Raw genomic sequence first — 20157 nt, forward strand, 5'->3', positions numbered from 1 at the left:
AAAGAGAAAATTATCAAATTGTATATTTATACACAAGATAAAAGAAAGAGAAAATCATTTTTTAAATAAAATAATATTTTATAAATTGGGGCGGCAGTGAATGTATGTTTTCTCTTGAGCTTGGTTGATCAATATTGAACATATTTTAATTAAATTACATCTGGTTTTCTCTAGTGGTGTATTTATCGTATAGGGATTATGAGTGGGAATGGTAAGGTAAATTCTTAAGAATTCCTGAAAATTTAATTTGTTTGATTTTTTTTTTTTTTTGAAAGTTATAATTTCTATGAATATCTCAATTCCCATACATTACAATAATTCTAATTCTCACATTTTAAGTACAAAATGTCAATTTTCGCATATCTTATATTTATAAAAGTTATTAATATGAAATTAAAAAATATATGGAATTAATTTTTTTAAAATAAAATGTTTATTTGTATCCAAATATGTCAATATGATGTTTATTGACGTTAAAGGGTATTTTTTACTATTTAAAAACTTATCAATAATGGTCAAATTATTAATTCTTTTAGTTATTGAATGATTTTGTATAAGATTATCCTAAACAATTGAGTTTATATTTATATTTAAAATATGATAAAATTTTCAATTATTTTTTATCTTTTATTTTTATGTTTTGAGATAGATAAATAGTGGAGGAGGAGAAGGAGGGATTCAAACTATAAATATGAGATATCTCAGAAGACATCATTAATAGTTTAATACTGGACTATAACTAAGCATTTAGTGATTTCGATGTGTTTCTTCCCCCACCCTTTTTTTTTCAAGATCTCAAAAATAATTATAATTTTGGCTCATATATCATGTATTATTTACTTCTGAGTTTAATCAATTTAAATGTGCATGTTACAAAAATATGTTAATTTGATTAGTTTAATTAGCTTTCTTAAATATTATTACATAAATGATGATTAAATTGGTCATTAGTTGGATATATTCTAAATTTATAATGAATATACATTTTATATATGTACACTTATAATTTTATTAGGTTTTTGTGTATCTTACTGTACAATATACGATATAGAAAAATCAAAAATCAATTTACAATACGATTCACATTTTAAATATTATGTTTATATTTCATGCCATGCTTATATCATATAGCTCAGTATAAATGTTCAATGTTGTGCAACACGCTTCGACATGTAACTTACTATAAGTAAGTACATTAAAATCATTTAAATATATTGCTTTAGGTAAAAATTTATTACTAATATTTCAAAAAAAAATAAAAATCTATTTCAATTTTAACTTTTTATTATCAAAAGTTTCAAGAATTTTAAAATATATTTTTTAAAATAAATATTATCTACTTTGACTTTTGATTTTGATTATAAATTATAAAAAAAAAAAAAAATTGTGGTTCTACACAATATGTTTTCGTTACATAATTTGAGGGTTTGTTTTTTTTACTATTGATTTTGTTGTCTTAAAAATTTTGGTTACAAAAAATGGATGTTCTCTCTCTTTTTGGCATAAATCTTTTAAGCAATACTGAACCTATTTTAATTAAATTACATTTGGTCTTCTCTAAGAGCATTCACAACCTTGTAAATGCTATATAAATTTTTATTACTTCTCTCATCTCTCATTGTACTATGCTTTCTTTTCTTCATTGCTGTCTCTCTCATTTCTTCTTTCCTTTTCTCTCACTGGTCTCACATTTTTTCCTCTTTTCTTCTTTCTTTCTCTTTTCTTCATTTACTGGCATCCACAACTGAAAACCACGGTGGTAGTGGTGGTGTTGAAGTTTGTTTGTTTGTTTGTTTTTTTTTTTTTTTTTAGGAGGTAGCTTGTTTCTAATGGTGGTTGTTTTGTGGTGTTGGTTTACTTAATAGGTTTTGTGTGGGTTGTTGATGACCAGATAGTTGTTGTGGAGGTGGTTTTTTTTTTTTTTGCCGTGGGTTGTGGTTCCACAATGGTGGTGTGGTGGTGGTGGCTGATGGTGGTTGTTTTGGGTTTTTTGCGGTTGGTTGTGGCTGCCACAGTGGTACTAGTGGTGGTTCTAGTTTGTGGGTTTTTTGTGGTCCGGTTTGGGTTTGATGGGTTTTGCTTGTTGTGGTCACCATGGGCAGGGACGGAACCCAGACTTGGAATTAGGGGGGGCAACTCTGCTTCTTGCTGTGTGTGGCGGCTCCGGACTTTGAGTCTACTTCTTTACTACAAAGGATTTTTGTTTAAAATTTTTTAAATGGTCAAGTTGTTTTGTTTGGGGTAAAATAGATTGATTGAGTTTAATTTTTTTAATTTTATTATTGGTAATTTTTGTTGTTGGGCTAATTTTTTTGAGCTTGTATATTTTGTTTTAGATTTAATCTATTAATTTTTTACGACCTTTAAAAGGTTAAAAATGCTAAAATTACAATTTTTTTTTTTTTTTTTTACAAATTGCTAATATGATGAGTGGTTATTGATAAGTAAAAAGTGATGCAAGTATACAAATTAATAAGAATTTGCTACCTCAATAGTTTGTATAAACGTTGTAAAAACGTTTGTGGCTATAACATTACTCTCAAAAGAATTGATGTTATTATTAAGGGGGGCAAAGTGTAATTTTATTGAACAAAATTGCTAAAATTAGTACCTATTAATATAGTAATATTTTTTTTTAAAAAATTTAAGGGGTGCCATTAGTCCAATAACAGCTTCGTCCATGGCCGTGGGTCTTGTGTTTGTGGGTTTTGTTTGCCGCTTTATCCTCTGTCTCCCTCTCTTCCTCTCACAGTAAGGCTTCTCTCTCAAGTTTAGTTTAGTTTATGTTGGTGTTGGTGGTGTTGTTGTTGTTATTTTTTTTTAATTTTTTTTTTTTTTTTGGCTATAGGGTTGATTTTTGGATGGATGCTGATTTTGGTGGTAGTGGGTTGGCCATGGGTCTGGGTTTGCTGTTGAATGTTGATGGTTGATTGTGTTGAATGTTTATGGTGGTGGTAGTGGCTAATTGTGGGTGTGGCTGTGACTGGGTTGCTTGGACAGAGAAGAAAGTGGTGGAAAGAGAGAGATACAATGGTAAAATAAAAATAATATTATTTAAATGAAGTTGTAAAAAAAATAGAATGTTTGATGTTTGGTGAATTGTAAAGTAGTGTGTTAAAATTGATAAAGTTGGATTTTGGAATGGTAAATGCTAAAATATTTGGCATCCTTGATGAGAATGCTCTAAGGGTGTATTTGTTATGTACACATTAGGATAGGAATGGTAAATTCTAAAGAAGTCTTAAAAATTTAATTTTTTATTTGACAGAATTTTGGAGAATTAAAATTTTCATGGATAACTTTATCCGCATATACTATGTGAATTCTAAATTTCCAATTCTCACATTTTCTCACATTTTTGTCTATCAGTAACAGTTAATAACAACCTACCACTTAAATTTTGTTGTACAAATATTGTGGACATATTATTTTTCTTTCAGATATCGTATATCTATATGAGTTACTAATATGACATTTATAACTAACCATTATATTCTTTCTTATAAAAAAATTTATTATAAAATTAATTTTAACACTTAAATGTTTATTTTTACCATTTAACAATTTATCAATAATGGTAAAAAATTTACATAAAAAAAAGGTCAAACTATTCCATCAAAAAAACAAAAATAATGACCAAGTAGTTCCCTTTAAAAATTATTGAATGAGTTTGTTTAAGATTATCCAAGTAGTTCCCTTTAAAAAAAATTTTAAATAGTTTTATTAAGCAAAAACTTCGGAAACTTATGACAAGGCCCGTTATAGAAGAGACAGATATGATATCCTTGCGAAGATTGAGTTGTACACTTGTACTTTGAGCCCCTTATTTCAGAATTCTGAAAAATTTGGAGGTCATCCTTGGGAAAGAAAGCGTGAAGGATGGTGGGAATAAAGGAGGAACCACTGGACACGGGAAAAATGTTAAAAAGAAGGGGAAAAAAAATCGTGATTCAAGGATCTTAAACTTTCCATTTCAATTAAAAAGTAAAAATAAAACATTTGTAATACACCCAAGCTTGAGAGTTACATTACCAATATCATTATACTCTCAAGTCATGTCTACAATCCAGAAACTTTCGCTTTGTATTCCTACTTAGATTTCTTGAATTTCTTTCTCTGCTGGAAGCTCTCCGGTGTTTGGCTATCTAGCTTGCGTTTGATCCCTGCTTGTCTTGAAGAACCACCATCCTTTCGCACTGTTTCTTTTGCCCTTCGGGCAGCAACTGCTGGTCTTTTCCGCATCTGTTCTTTTGACTTCTCTCTCTGATTTTTAGAATTCAAATGGCCTGGCCTACTGCTTTTGGGATGGTCGCTCTTTTGTAAATCAGATTTGTGCGCACGCTTGCCCTGGTAGGACAGGGGAGCCTTTGTATTTGCCCGGTTATTACTCTTTGGAGTCCTAGGATCCATGGCCAGCCTCTTGGCAGGGGAAGTAGGAGCTTCAGCAGGTGATGGGTTTGGTCTCTTAGAAGGGATAGAATCTTTTCTTGCATGAGAGACCCTTAGCTCTCGGTCTCGAAGCTTCCAGTTTCGTTTTTTAACAACCATATTTGCAGCTTCCTGCAAATACACATGTAATTATAATGTAATTAATGAGTAATATAAGGGCTATACAAGTCTCATTTATTTTGAAAAGTAATGGCAACAAAAGACTTCAGAAATAATAACAGAACTTTGAAAGATTTCATGATCAGACTGAATATTCAGTTTACAGTATCAGAGGTTTTGCTATTTCTTAATCTGTCTTTGCCCTTAAATTGATCATAAGTCTTCCAATTACCACCCACCTTTAACCCAAAGCAATTCAACTCTCCTTCACAAGAAAATAAGGCATGCTCCCCTAGAAACATTTAGCTAAACGCCTAAATCTAATTCCAAAATTCACATCTTGGCCAGATAAAAGAGAAATCAATATCGTCAACAATAAAACATGCAAGATATCATAACCATTCTATCCAAACGATTCCTTTCGCTTGATCTCTAAATATGCTTTGTCCAAAAGAGATCCTCTAAATAACAACACAAGATAAAGGCTATAACGCATTTCAGATGGAAGCTTTAACCTCCAAACATGTCCACAAGCATTTAGTGACACAACACACTGTTTATAGCCTCCAGAAATTACTTTCACAAGGTAAGGAGAAATTCACAAAAAGAGTCCCTATGACTATCCCTTGAAATCATCGATTATAAATTACAACTCCAGTTCTCATGGTATCCATGTATAAAATGACAAACAGTGGTGTGAGTGACATAGGTGTATAGAACTAAGTGTGACTGGATATGCCAAAAGCAAACTTTGTATCATACTATTTTAGGGAAAAAAAAGCCTGCCAAAAGTATTTAACTTAATGAACATCTCAAGTTTTTGACTATCTTGTACTTTCATAAAATTACTTTAGGAGAACTGAACTTCAACTAACTAGAAAGGTAGACTTCCATCTCAATTCCCACTAACATGGACTGAAACATTTCCAAACTCAATAAGCATTCACAATTAAGTTAAAAATTAAAATTGTAAGATAATTTGAATTCATACCCTTGTTTTGAACAAGACGTAGGCGATGCCCTTTCCGAGACTTATATGGGAATGTCTAATGACCCTAATGGCTTCAATGCAGGATCCCAGATTACCAATACCAGAAAACAACTGATAAAGTTCTTCATCCTGAAAGAAAAAAAGAAGAAAGAAAAAAGAAACTTACGTCCAAATTACAACAATAATGCAGAATTGGAAACCCACACATGCAGAAATCAACACAAGCAAGTTACCTTTACATCATATGGGAGGTTACCCACGAAAATAGTTCTCTTGCTATCATAAAGTGAACCAATCTCCCCTTTCAACTTCTTACGAGGTGGGCATGCCCTGTCTACACGAATGTGATTTCCAGCAACCTAAGACCACATTAGGAAAAAAAAAAACTTTTAACACACACACATGTATAGCAACAAAAATAGAACTTGACATTGAATCATGGCAATTGCAAAAGTTGAGATAAGAATGTACTGCAGCCATGTTATGGGACAAAGAAGCCTGGGCGGATTCCTCAGTTTTAAAAACAATGTATGCATGGACACTGCAACAATAAGCTTTGTCATCAAAATAATTACACTGAGAAAAAGACAATAAAATATCTAGAATAGCATTAGAAAAAAAAATCATAACAAACATATCATTTATCAATTATTAAACGAAAAGGACTTCTCTTCAGATCGATCATAAATTCTACCTAGAAGCCATCAATATAGAAAAAACATATTATTGCCTCATACATGTCAACATAGCAACTGTATAGACGAGGGAGAGAGGTGAAGTTTCCAAGATAAATCAAATAAATTATTTGAACATCGAACAGCAAAAATGAAAATTTTAATATAACACACTAAAAGCAAAGTTAGAAAAATTATACAACCAATCGACCCAAAATCTATTTATATAACATGATTAAACGATTATAGAGAAACACATTCAAATTCCAAACAAGTTAAATGAATCAAACTTGTACAAAAACAATTATGTGATTCAAGATAATCACCAGTCAGCAGCTTCATTGATTTTCTTCGAAAGTATGGCTCCCTTTCTCGGTAATTTCGTCTGCAAAAACCAAAAACCAAAAACAAAAGAACATAGCCATCCATCAATACTCACTCCATATAACATGTTTGCTCAAAATCAATCAAAAAAGAAAAAGAAAAAAGATGATTGACACTCACATCCAAGACAGGCACAGACCGAATCCTCACAGACTCAATCTCTCCAAATTGTTTGAATTCCTTGATCAAGGCCTTCTTCTTTATCTTCAGTGGCAAGTTGCCAACAAACACAGTCCTCAAAAGCTTGCTTTCGTCGTCGAAACCGTTATTGGAAACCACCATATCCTCCACACTATCCACTGTTTTCCTCTTCACCCCCACCACCACTTTCTTCTCCCGTTTTTCTTCCTCTTCTTCTTCCTCAACCGCACCGAATTTCTTCGCCTCGTACTGTCTCTCAAGCTCATCCCTTTTCCTCTTCTTCTTCTTCTTTTCCTCCCTATCCTTCAAACCCAAATCAGGGTTTTCTTCCCCTTTTGGTACGGAACCCGAATTGGATTCGGAAACAAAATTAGCGTTTAGGGTTACCTCTTTCTTCGATTTCTTGGCCTCCAATGGGGCCTCGGCGACCAAAACTGAATCATCACCATCATCATCAACAAGATTAGGGTTTTGGGATATCTCTTCCTTGGATTCCTTGTCCCTCTTCCTCTTGCTCTTCTTCTTTGTCTCCTCCTCCTCCTCCTCCTTCTTCTTCAAATTAGGGTTTTGAGAAATGAGAGATTCAGCAGGAGCAAACCCTGATTGATCATGGGAGTTTCGTTTGTAGGGATTGACGGAGGAGAAGATGGAAACAGCGGCGTCTTGGGGGATTCCGAATAGGGATTGGAATATGTCGGTGTCGGTTTTGGGAGATTTTGTTACTTCTTTGGATTTCTTTAGTTTTCCCATATCTCAGAGCTGTAGGCTGCAAGAGTGTGGAATTGGGTTTGGAACCCTAGGGCAATTTTAGGAGGGAGAAGTCAAAAAACTTTGAGGACCGGGTTGCCGGTTTGAACTTCTAAGCCCACGGGCCTTCTAAATATATATTATATGAGCTCGGCACACACACACTTTAATATTACGTAAGGATTTTGAATTATTTTTTTTATGTGGTAATAATTCTGTTTAGGGTGTATAAATTTGTTTATCACTTGGAATACTTACTACTTAGTAGTTACTAATTAGTAGTTGCAACTCTACAAGACGACCCATTAATCGAGAAAGTAAAGCAGACATTTACCATTTAATTTTCAAATGAATAACTATAAAAAAAAAATGAGAAACGACAATACTTTTATCATAAATTTTAAGTGATAGGTTGTTATCAATTATTATGAGTGGACAAAAAAATAATTTAAATTCTAAATTAAAATTAAAATTAATAATAACTTACCATTAATAATTTATTATGAAAATATTATAAACATAATATTTTTTTTAAAAAATAGCATATCTCCACTCAAGGGTTTCATGCAAATCTATCACCACCCTAAAAAGGAAGGTGGTTAAGATAATTAGCTACAATCAAAAGCAAAGATCTCCGAGGTCAAAACTCATTCCCCCTCCCCCCCCTAAATAGATGATTAGATCATATTTTCCATGTATGAGAAAAATCTTAATGAGATTAATTAAAGATTGAGAGTTTTAATCCTAACTTGAGCGTTAGAAGATTCTTGGGCCGACATCACACTGATGTCGCTGAGGTCTTTTGTCATTTTCTTTGTCTTGCAGCACATCATCAGGTTGAGTTGTCCAAGTCTTCTCAACCCTGCATCAACAATTTTTTCATTTATATTTATAAGAATATTTAGAAAAGGTAATACTTGGCCCACTCTAATTTTTTTTAATATACATATATGATATATCTATAGACGATAATCAAATAAATTGAGTCCTAATTCTATTCCCAGTAAAAAAAAAAAAAAAAACTAATTCTACCAGATATATGTTAAGTGATATATATATATATATATATAATTGTTTTTGTGCAAAATGTGAAAATGTATCTCCAAATTTGATTTCTGTTTTGTTATACCATTTAGTCTTCAATTGTTTTAATAATGCCTCTACAATTTTCATTTTATTTTATCACATTTTTGGTCTAATATACTTATGGCTAAAAAAAAAAATCAAACTAGTCAATGAACTGAAAAGAGCATGGTTATTGGTTCTATGGTCGAACCAATAGTCGAATCGGTCAGGTCATAAATAATTTGAATAATAATTTTAAAATTATAAAAAAGTATAAAAAATTGCCTATTAATTATGTGTAATGTGTTTACCTTTGATAATATTAATAAGTGTTTATATTTTTAATAATGTTAACAATTTGTTACACATAACTTGTGTGGGAACAATTTTTGCCTAGACCAAGTGTTGCACTTGTAGTCATTTTTGGCTTGGAGAGTCCCACATTGGAAGGACAGCCTTCCTCTTCATGCCATGTAAGGGATGACAAATGGTGATAGAGTACCACTAGTTTGGTTATCACCATTGGTCATCCCTTACATGGCATGAAGAGGAAGGCTTTCCTTCCAATGTGGGACTCTCCAAGTCAAAAATGACTACAAGTGCAACACTTGGTCTAGGCAAAAATTGTCCCCACAACTTGTATAACAAAGAGTTAGATTTTTATATAATAGACTATGTGGCGGTTAAAAAATGCACATGTATTTTTTAAGTAAGTCACATGACTTATTAAAGGATTTAGCTTACCTCTAGTATTTTTTCAAGTGGACATCTCATTTTATTTTAATGGTGTGGTGGTAAGTATTAATCTTCACATTTTATTTAATAAGTGGATGATGTGGTAGTTTCTAATTAAAATAAAAGAAGATTCCAGTTAAAAATGTAATGGAGGTAAACCAAACCCTTAAAATTAATAGGAGGTAAGTCGGACCCATTTAGGTTTGTAACGAAAAAAGTATGGCAAGTTTTGTTCATTTATAGTTTCTTCACTTCAAATGTCCATATCTCTCTCTCTCTCTCTCCCCTTAATTTTGTCTTCCATTCAATTTCTTCACCTCAAATGTGTGGCAATTATTTTTCTTTTCAGTTTTTTTTTAAAGAGAGTTTCAACTTATGGTGTTTGTTCCTGATGATAGTTCTTTTATAATCAGATCATGACATCAATTAGTTTTTGCTATAGGTAGGGATTGAACCCCAAATTTTTTATTCAACCATCAGAGACTTTACCAGTTGAGTTAACTAGAACCCATTTTTTAGATTTTTTTTAATTAATTTTTTTTTTTTGATAGAGTTTCAACTTATGGCTATTTCTGATAATTGTGCTCTTTGTTATCTGACTAAGACATCAATCAGTCTTTAGTAAAGGCGAAGATTGAACCCTAAATCTCTTATCTAACAATTAGAGACTTTACTAGTTGAGTTAATTGAAATCCACTTTTAATTAAATCTAATGAAAACAGCTTTTGGAATTTTTATCATTGTCCGAATGGAAGGGCAAAGCGTGGGGTTAATTTCATTACATTTCAAACCATTAAGCAAAAGACTACTGCAGGAGACATTTGCTTGTGGGCTGATAGCCTGATATAGTGGATTCATTCCTTATCAAAGAAATGGATATGATGCCGATTCGGGACTAGCCTTCTATTGTTTTGCAGCTTGATCGAGGATATTCCTCTCCATTTCAAATAAAGAAATAAATTGTCTAGAATCTCTTTGTTTGAGATAAACCATATGACTACCATTTGGGTTTTTTATTTATTTATTTTTTAAGTTTTATGTGCAAAGAAACCTGTGCATAATCATATGTTTTTTTTTTTTTTAAAGTTTTATGTGCAAAGAAACCTGTGCATAATCATATGTTTTGGTTTGGCTGTAAATACCACTGAAGCGTCTAAATTTCTATTATTAACTGTGAAATTGTTTTTTTTAGATAATAAATATTATTATTCTACTTGTCAATTCTATATTGGTTCCATATCTGTTGTTCAAAGACATGCTTGAACTAAGGTCATATAATTAATTTGGTTGGAATTTAGAGGTGACTACAAAATTCTGAAGGTTTATATGAGCTCATTTGAAGCAACAAGTGTTTTATTTGGATTCATAATTGCTGTTTTAGGAGTGCTTGAATACGGGTCAAAAAACTACTGGTTTCAATGAAATTTAGAGGTGACTATATACCCTGGGGATTATCGGTCTAATTTGAAAGCAACAAGCATGCATGAGGTTTCACGAATGTCTTCTTGATGCAAATAGAGAATAAGATACATAGACCAGTTGCAATATTGACTTGTCCTTATTGATTGTGTTGTATACTGTATGCATCAGTTATGCAGAAGGGGTTCGGCTTTTGTGTTGAGGACTTGAGGCTATTCTTAGGATCGTTCATTAGTAGCAAAAGCTATATGTGAACCTAATGCAGTGTATAAAGGAGACAATCTTACATAATGTACATTCTAGTTTTTGATATTTGATAGTTAGAATCTTATTAAAGGATAGGCATATGCACTAGTACAATATCCAATTGAAAGAAGGAAAGCACGGACCATCAAATTGCTTGTTGTGCTACTACAAAAAATAAGGCCTAAAATGACACGACATATGCTTGGGACACGGCAACATGCGTGTCCCATTTTTTTATTTATAAATATACTAAGCCCCAAACTTAGAAGATGTAAGAGCATTTGCAACAGTGGAGCTAAAAAGCTATAATGCTATTTTAGCTCCACCAATATACCAAAAAATGCTTGCAGCAGTGGAGGCAAAGCTAAAATTTTTAGTTGATTTGCTACAGTGCACATCTATAGATAGATATGCACTGTAGCACACATCTAAAAAAAAAAAAAAAATTTTAATCCAACTCCTATTAAAATAATAAAACTCACTTCATTTTTCTTCATTCTTTTATTCTATCTTCGTTCCATCATCTCAGTTCTCTCAAGAGCTCTCATCTCAATTCTCTCGAGCTCTCATCTCTCTCACTCATCAAGCTCTCATCTCACTCATCAAGCTCTCCACGCCGTCGCTGTCCCAGCCCAGCCCACTCCGTCGCCGTCCACGCCATCTGTCAAGCTCTCATCTCTCTCATCTCTCAAGCTCTCATATCTCTCCTCTCCAAGCTCTCATCTCTCTCATCTCCCAGCCCACGCCGTCGCCGTCCCACGTTGTCGCCGTCCCAGCCCACGCCGTCCTAGTACACGCCTTAGCCCGCGCCATCCCAACTGATCCACTTCAGCTCAGTGCTCTCTCTTCTTTTGTAGTGAATTTTTTCATTTTTTTGGCTTAATTTTTCTGGGTTTAGTGTTATTTTGTGGTGAAAAATGGTGTTGTTGCTCTGTTGTTTTGGGCAAATGGTGTTATTTTTTTGCTGTTTTTGCTGGGTATAATATCTGAATGGAGGAACGTATTGGGAATTTTCTGTTTGCAGGAATTTGTTGTGTGGTTTCTGTGGTCTCTGTAATTTGTGCAAGAAAGTTTACATGTTTTGTTGTCACTGTGATTTGTTGTGTTGCACAAAACCACATAGTTACGTGTGCAGGGTAGTTTACATTTGTTGTGTTGATATAAATGTCTCTGTAAATGTAAGTTTGTTGTGTAATTTGTCTCTGTAATTTGTAATATAAATGCCTATAAATGTCTCTGTAATTTATCTATAAATGTAATATAAATGTCTATAATTGTAATATAAATGTAAGTTTGTTGTGTAATTTGTTTACTGTAAATGTCTATAAATGTCTCTGTAATTTGTTGTGTTGATATAAATGTTAGTTTGAGAATTTTTTGTGTGCAGGGAAGTTTATATATATTTTTTCTAATTTTATGGAGTCACGTAGGGACACAGAGTTACGTAAAGACCTAACATTTATCACGGGTATCATGAATGGGGATATAGAAATTGACTCACAATTTTTGGGAACGTCTCAAAATACTCCTGTGTCAGTTTCTGATTCTCCACCTCCACCTCCACTACAAGTTGAAAATGCCTTTTCTACAAAAGGAAAACGGGGCTCTAACTTTATTACAAAGGAAGATAAACTCTTAGTGGCAGCATGGCTCAATACTAGTGTTGATGCCATAAACAGTAATGAACAAACACAAAATACCTTTTGTCAAAAAGTTTGGGAATATTTCATGCAGTACAATATATCTGGTACCGCACGTACTGTTATCTCCTTGCTAAGTCGTTGGGGAACGATTAGTGAAAAGACAAATAAGTTTGCTGGGTGTATGGCTCAAATTAACGCACTTCATCAAAGTGGTATAACCGAAGAAGATAAGGTATAAATTATATTACAATAGTGTTAACATGTCAATTCACCAATAGTTTGAAGATATTAATCATGTTATATTTGTTTTAATTTTTTTTAGATTACCAATGCGAAAGCTTTGTATTTAGAGAAGCACAAGAAACCCTTTCTTCTTGACCTTTGTTGGCTCATGTTAAAGGATCAACCAAAGTTTGCTGATCCTAACAATGCTAGATCGAGATCATCCGTGCCTCCAACTTTGGAGTCAATATCTATTAGTGAAGGGGATTGTGGGTCAGGACTTGGTGACACATCCAATTTTGAGAGTCCTATTGGTAGGAACCCCAAAAAGGCCATCTGAAAGTACAAAGCCACCGGAAAAGATGTAGGGGAATATTTGAACAAAAAATTGAAATTGATTGAGGATGTAACTCGGTTGGAAGAGGAAAAAATGTCTTTTGAGAGGGAAAAACTTGCAATTGAAAAGGAAAGTAGGAAAGAAAAACTTAAGATTGATAAGGAAAGAATGATGATTGAGAAGAAAAAATTTGAGCGGGAAGAAAGGTTAGAGGAAGAGAGAATCATGATGATAGATACAAGTGGCTTAACCGGAACATAAAAAGCTTTTTATGAACAACTCCAAGAGGAAATCATGGCAAAACGAAGATCACGTAATTAATGGGTTTAATTGTATTTTGGATGTAGCTTAGGGTTTTATGTATTTTGTAGTGGCTTATGTCACTTGATGAATTATCTTAAACTAGATGTATGTATTTATGTATTTTGTAGTGGCTTATGTCACCTGATGAATTATCTTAAACTAGATGTATGTATTTGTGTTGTGACTTGAAGTGCAATCTAACAAAGACTTTGAAGTGTAATCTTTTTTATCTTTTGTTAAGTTCCATTTGGTCTTGTGATAGGCATTGATATAATTCTTTGATCCAACGAAACTATTATTTGATCCACTATGAGTATTACAGCCACTATGAGTGCCTATTATATATCTTGCTGTTACAGCCACTATGAGTGTCTTTCATCCAATTATTTCTATTCATTGAACATTCCTAGTATCATATGCTTGGTTTTGAGATGATAGGTCTTAGAATAAATCTATGAACAATGAGCATTCATAGTATTTCCAAGTTTTTTTTTTTTTAGATGTATGTGTTTGTGTTGTGACTTGTGCGTGAATTGGTTATATTCATTTTGTTGTGGCTTATGTCACTTGATTTTAATTTTGCATCTATAGTAATAATTGATTTCCAATTGTCTTGAAAGTTGCATCCATGAATCACTATTTGTTTCGCAAGTTCCTTCTTGATGACTCAGATGAAGATGAGATAATCGAAGAACTTGTTATGGAAACATCACAACCTAAACGTCGTCGTCGTTCTATCCAACGTAATCATTTGGTAGGCTATAAGAGGCTTTTTTTTTTTTTTTTTGCTCCCACACCAATATATCCACCTGCTTTATTTCGTAGGAGATTTTGGATGAAGCGTTCTCTTTTTCTCCGTATTCAATCTCAAGTAGAAGCTCATGACTCTTACTTTGTCCAAAAAAGAAATAGTGCTAACAAACTTGGTTTATCTTCATTACAAAAGATAGCTGCACTTAGAATGCTTGCGTATGGAGTATCGGGTGATTTGATAAATGAATATGTGCGGATTGGAGAAACTACAGCATTAGAAAGTTTGAACAAATTTGTTACTGCGGTAATTGATATTTTCTCTGAAGAATACTTGAGAAAGCCAAACAAAAAAGACATTGCTAGACTGTTAGCTCACGACGAACGTCGAGATTTTCCAGGTATGTTAGGTTCAATTGATTACATGCATTGGAAGTGGAAAAATTGTCCATCTGCATGGAAAGGTCAATATTGTGGTCATATTTATGAGCCTACTATTATTTTAGAGGCAGTAGCATCATATGATCTTTGGATATGGCATGCATTTTTTGGATTACCTGGGTCAAATAATGACATTAATGTGTTAGAACGATCTCATGTATTTAATGAACTTGCTGAAGAACGTGCTCCTACAATACATTACTCAATTAATGGTCATGACTACACTATGAGATATTACCTTGCTGATGGCATATATCCAAAATGGGCAACATTTGTGAAAACAATCTCATCTCCACAAGGACAGAAGTATAAATTATTTGCAGCAGCCCAAGAGGCATATAGGAAGGATGTTGAGCGTGTATTTGGAGTGCTTCAAGCAGGTTTCGCAATTGTCCGTGGACCTGCACGATATTTTCATCTTGAAACACTCAAAAAGATCATGAAAGCGTGCATAATTCTCCATAACATGATTGTTGAAGATGAGCGGGATGATAATGAAGTGATAGATTTGGATTATTGACAAAATGATTGAGTGGATAATCCTCATTTGTAAATGTTACGTGAACAAAGTGATGAATTTTTGTCATACATTGAGAGGCACAGACGCATTAGAGACCGAGAAATTCATTTTTAACTCCAGTCGGACCTTATTGAACATTTATGGCAATTGCAAGGCGAGTCGTAGGAACTTTCTTTTTTATATGTTGAGAAGCATGAGTCATAGGAACTTGTGCGAGTGTGTGAGTTTTATTGTAATTTAGTTTGAGTTATGTATGTGAGCAAATCTATGGACTACATTGTTCTTACTATAATATGTGTTCTATTTTATATGTTTTCTTATAAAATTCCTTCATTTCATAGTTCACATTGTTCCAAGGTTGCTTCCGGACAATTGAAATGATAATAGACTATCATGATAATTGAGAAATTGTTTTAGTAAAAAAAAAATGTATGAGTATAATTTGGGGTTGAAAAAATCACTTGTTAACACTAGACGATTATTTGCTATCATGCGGTGGCGGTGGTGGCAACGGCGGTGGCAGTTGAAGGTGGTTGTGATTGTTGTTTATTGTATAGGATATATTATTTTATTGTAGTGGATATATTATTTTATTGTAATGGATATATTATTTTATTGTGATGTTTATATTATTTTATGGTGTTAAAAGCTAAAATAGATCTACTGTTGCAGCATGTATGTAGGTAAAATAAATAAAGTAATTTTTGGTGGAGCTAAAAAACTAATTTTTTAGTTCCACTGCTGTGGATGCTCTAAGGGAGTCATGTAACAGTGTTACACTGTTACGTATGATTGGAAGATGATGAAATATTGTTCCTGTGGGGCCCAAATAATTTATGGGCCGGCCCATTTACCCGTGAGGAGGCCAGAGGCCCAAGCCGAGGAAGGCTATGGCCCAAACTCGGCAGGATAGCCTTGGGATTCAGCCGAGAACAGTTCAGTCCTCGGCAGACCCAAAGTCCCACCAGAAAGAGGGGTAAAAACGGTATAGGATTAAAACTAGGAAGAAAAATCTAAAATATCCGGGGAAAGCTGCCTTCACTGCCATTCAATGCTCTGCACCTGACAGAGCCGCATTCTTTGGCTTTTACAACCACCCCCAACGACTTTGGGTATGAGCTGATGGGACAAGTATCAGTCTTGGAAAGTTTGACCCTACACGTGGACGAAGGACAGCGAACACAGGCCAGTATAAAAGGGAAAATAAGTGACCTAGGGAAGGGGCTGGGAAAAATGGCCAGAAACCGGAGCCTCCTAGCCCACCTCCAGGAGAAAGACTCCAGGGGTGAAGAAAACTTAACCATGTGGGAACATCACGAAAAACCCACCGTCTGGTGACCAAAGCCTAACCTTTCAAACCCACGCTCTACAAATGATATTGTTTGGGCCTTTTTACGTACGAACCCAATACTGTTTAGGTTCGTCGCAAAATCGAGTCCTTACAGTTCCAAAGATAAGTATATATACAATCTAAAATAATATTTAAAAAATAAAAATAAAATGAAATAATGGCTATAATTATGATCAGGAAATACTTCGGAAATAGTGTCATTACTTCACATGGGAAAAATAAAGTAATTTTTAATAATAAAATAGTGCCTATTTATAGTAATTATTAGGGTTAACCTTTGGCCAATTTCTCTAAAAAAACAAAAAAAAAAACCTTTACCTAATTGTTTTTATTATTATTTTTTAAATTGACCTAAATGATAAAATAAAACCTTAAAGTAACGTATAAGAAATATATGAAATATGTGATTGAAAGGAATTTTTTTTGTTTTTTTAGACGATAATTCAAATGAGTTAAGCTCTGTTCATGGCCCTTTTGTCAAAGGACTATGAATCAGACCTAAAAAAGTCCAAATTTACAGATCAGTGACATCGAGCTACCAAGGTTGTAGATCTTTTCATTGGTGAAAGAGGCCTTTCAGCGCCTAACTACATATCAACATGACGAGCTCAATTGACGGGCGTATTAAATATGATTGCAAGACATGTTTTGTAAACAGGAATGATCCTTAACGGTATAAACTACAAATTACACCTCTAAAATTTAGAGTATTTAGATTTTATATTTTTAGAATTTAAATTTTACTATTTATAAGTTATATGTTGCTTGGATCGTTACCCCTTCATCTATTTTTGTTGATGTGTCCGTTAAGTGTCACGCCAACATCCCATGTGTATTTATTAATCTAGTCAAATTTTGGCACATGGATTTTAATATTATATATAATTAAATAAACTTAAAATAAATTTTCTATACACACACACACACACATATATATATATATATATATATATATGATCAAAGTTTAATTATTCTCAAGTGACATTGTGAGGTGAGCATTGTATTTTTGATCACCTTCAAGCAAAATAAATATATGTAATTTTTATTTAACTATTCCATGCAATGCATGGGTTAGTGCCTAATTAAGGTATAATTTTTTTTAGAGATAATTTTAACCTATGACATCTGTTCTTAATGATTGCATTTTATAAAATTGATCCATGCAAAACCGTTGAAATATCACATTAGCATTTTTAACCAAACAATGACTCACTTGAAAATGACCAATTATGCCTTGTGAATGTAGTAGAGCGGTGAAGGACATAGTTGGCTCAAATAAGGTAGCCTACGAAGAGGTTTTTTTTTTCCTGTACTTGAATGGTGTACCGCAGCCACATATAGTATAGATAACATAATAATTGTATTATGAGTTTTGTAACTCAACTAATTGACACTTTCTTATGTTTTCCACAAACATTCAAGATTCAAATATCTTCTTTCATGTTGTAACTATTTTACTAAGTTAAAGTTACCTTCATAGTTGGAAAAAAAAGGAGTGAATAGAATACGATACGTGACCAAAACTTTGGAATCAAAATTAGAAATGTTAAAAACATTAACAGAGATACCCAAAGGTTATGTTTCAAGAATCTGAGAAGTATTCAGACAAAAGAAATATACAGTTATAAATTCTACAATAGCATTGCAGGACTGCAAGAGGGAGCTAATTTATCCATTGAAAATAATGGGGACTGTAGCCAGGCAGAAAATGCCAAACAGTTAAGTTGGTTCGAATTAACATCTAAATTAATCGTTACAATTATCAGCGACTCGAATAGCTAAAGTGTTACCTTTCCCTTCTTAAATGAATTAGAGAAGAAATTAAAGGGCCAGTACTCCCATTTGAGGTTATCACTCTCATTCTCTTATGAACTGTACGTATTGGACAAGTAAGATGGGTGAGTTGAAATTAAAATTGCCGGCCTAAAAACACTTACAGTGGAATATATATATATATATATATATATACATGTATGTATGTATGTATGAGTAAGACTTAGATACAGTACTTATGTGTTATTTCTTAGGTTTCTCTTTTAAAATACTGCCATGTGAATTTTTTCTCATGGGATCGATAGAAGTGTATTTTTTAGTTAAGTAACCACATGATTGAATCTTAAAAGAAGAATCTAAAGAACAGCACCTAAGGTATTGTACCTAAGTTTTATCTTATATATATATATATATAGAGAGAGAGAGAGAGAGAATACATCTCCAAATACTTGCAGCTGCTGCCACTTGCATGCACCAATTTTAGAACACGAATAGGCATGACCTACTAATTAATATATATATTTTTTGATTTTATTCAATGATAACTACATGATCTTTAATACTTTTACTATTAGCTTACTAGATTCCCCAGAACTAATATTTAGTTTGGAATTCATTCAGTACAAATTAAGCATTTTATTTCAAGAGAAGGAGAGTAAACCCAAGGTTAGTTTCCTCGTCCATTTCTATGTCACAGTCTTAATTTTCAGTACTTGATGTTCAATTGTGCCGCATATAGAGGCACTACATTGAATTTAAAAGTTCCTAACAGCTTTATTTGAAGTTATTTATATCTGGCTATTTAAACTTTCTCTATACATATAGGGCCAGGTTAAGTTCAAAATAATGGTTTACCCATCTTGTCATACCTAGATTCAATCTATTAATTCACAACTATATGATTTATGATATATGATCATGCCTAAATGAACATCTGAATTCATCTTACTGGTTTCTCAAAAAAAAAAAAAAAGAATTCATCTTACTGTCTTATAATTAAGGGTAAGTTGCATTTTTTTTTGTCCCTAAGATTTAGGATAAGTTCAATTTTAGTACTTCAAATTAAAAAAAAAAAATGTCATATTTGGTTTGTGAAATTTCAAAAGGAAAATAATTTCATCATTGTAATTGGCAATATGTTCGATTTTAATCCCTTAAATATGGGGTTGGTTTGATTTTTTTTTTTTAGAAACAAGACAGAACTTTATAAAAAATTGGATATCTTGAGATGTTAGCCATATAAATATAAAAATAGATCAAGAGACCAAATTGTTCATTTTTAATAATTTTAGGATCAAAATCAAATAGAACCTGTAATTGAGGGACTAAAAATCCAATTTACCTTATAATTGATTTATTTATAATACCCTATAATTAATTATGACATGCTTTGCATGTTACTATTATCCTATACCTAATTTTTATCGTGTATATATAATGTGTATAGCCTTGCTTCTCTGTTAGTTCAACAATTCCCTAACATGGAAGAGAAAAGAGATATTAAACAAAGTCACCAACAAGAAGAAAAGCCTGATAAACAAGTCGAAGCTGATCAAGAGGAAAAAGACATTCCAATTCTTAAAGAGAACCAGGGCTAGCTCAACAACTTTGGAGGCTTTAGGCGAAAATTTTAAGTGTGGTCTTTTTTTATATTTAAATATTAATCAAATAATATATATTGAATTTTTTTATTCAAAATCTATTTTTCTTACTTTTTGAGATGCAAAATTACCAATTAAGTTTTTATATTTAAGTTCCTTTAACATTTCGTTTTCAATTGATAATATAGCTAATCCACTTAATCTTTGTTTTTCAAATAAAAATTAATTTATTACATGGTTCAATAAATTAGTGTCACTATAATACA

General features: G+C 32.7%; 3 protein-coding genes across 3 annotated transcripts; 2 read left to right on the plus strand and 1 right to left on the minus strand.

The window, feature by feature from the left end:
* Positions 1 to 3943: 3943 nt before the first annotated feature.
* LOC115971967 (RNA-binding protein 34) lies at positions 3944 to 7598 on the minus strand. Its single transcript, XM_031092095.1, has 6 exons — positions 6718 to 7598; positions 6540 to 6598; positions 6011 to 6080; positions 5773 to 5898; positions 5540 to 5668; positions 3944 to 4560 (listed from the first exon to the last, which is right to left on the minus strand). The coding sequence occupies exons 1-6, from the start codon at positions 7486 to 7488 to the stop codon at positions 4090 to 4092; spliced, it is 1626 nt and encodes a 541-aa protein (XP_030947955.1). The 5' UTR covers positions 7489 to 7598; the 3' UTR covers positions 3944 to 4089.
* A 4768-nt stretch (positions 7599 to 12366) lies between these two features.
* Positions 12367 to 13155, plus strand: LOC115970115. The gene is made up of 2 exons (XM_031089787.1): positions 12367 to 12825; positions 12916 to 13155. The coding sequence occupies exons 1-2, from the start codon at positions 12367 to 12369 to the stop codon at positions 13153 to 13155; spliced, it is 699 nt and encodes a 232-aa protein (XP_030945647.1).
* A 90-nt stretch (positions 13156 to 13245) lies between these two features.
* Positions 13246 to 15166, plus strand: LOC115970116. Its single transcript, XM_031089788.1, has 2 exons — positions 13246 to 13358; positions 14281 to 15166. The coding sequence occupies exons 1-2, from the start codon at positions 13246 to 13248 to the stop codon at positions 15164 to 15166; spliced, it is 999 nt and encodes a 332-aa protein (XP_030945648.1).
* The last annotated feature ends 4991 nt before the right edge of the window (positions 15167 to 20157 follow it).

The sequence above is a fragment of the Quercus lobata genome, chromosome 12 (genome assembly GCF_001633185.2).
Source record: "Quercus lobata isolate SW786 chromosome 12, ValleyOak3.0 Primary Assembly, whole genome shotgun sequence".
NCBI classification, from domain to species: Eukaryota; Viridiplantae; Streptophyta; class Magnoliopsida; order Fagales; family Fagaceae; genus Quercus; species Quercus lobata.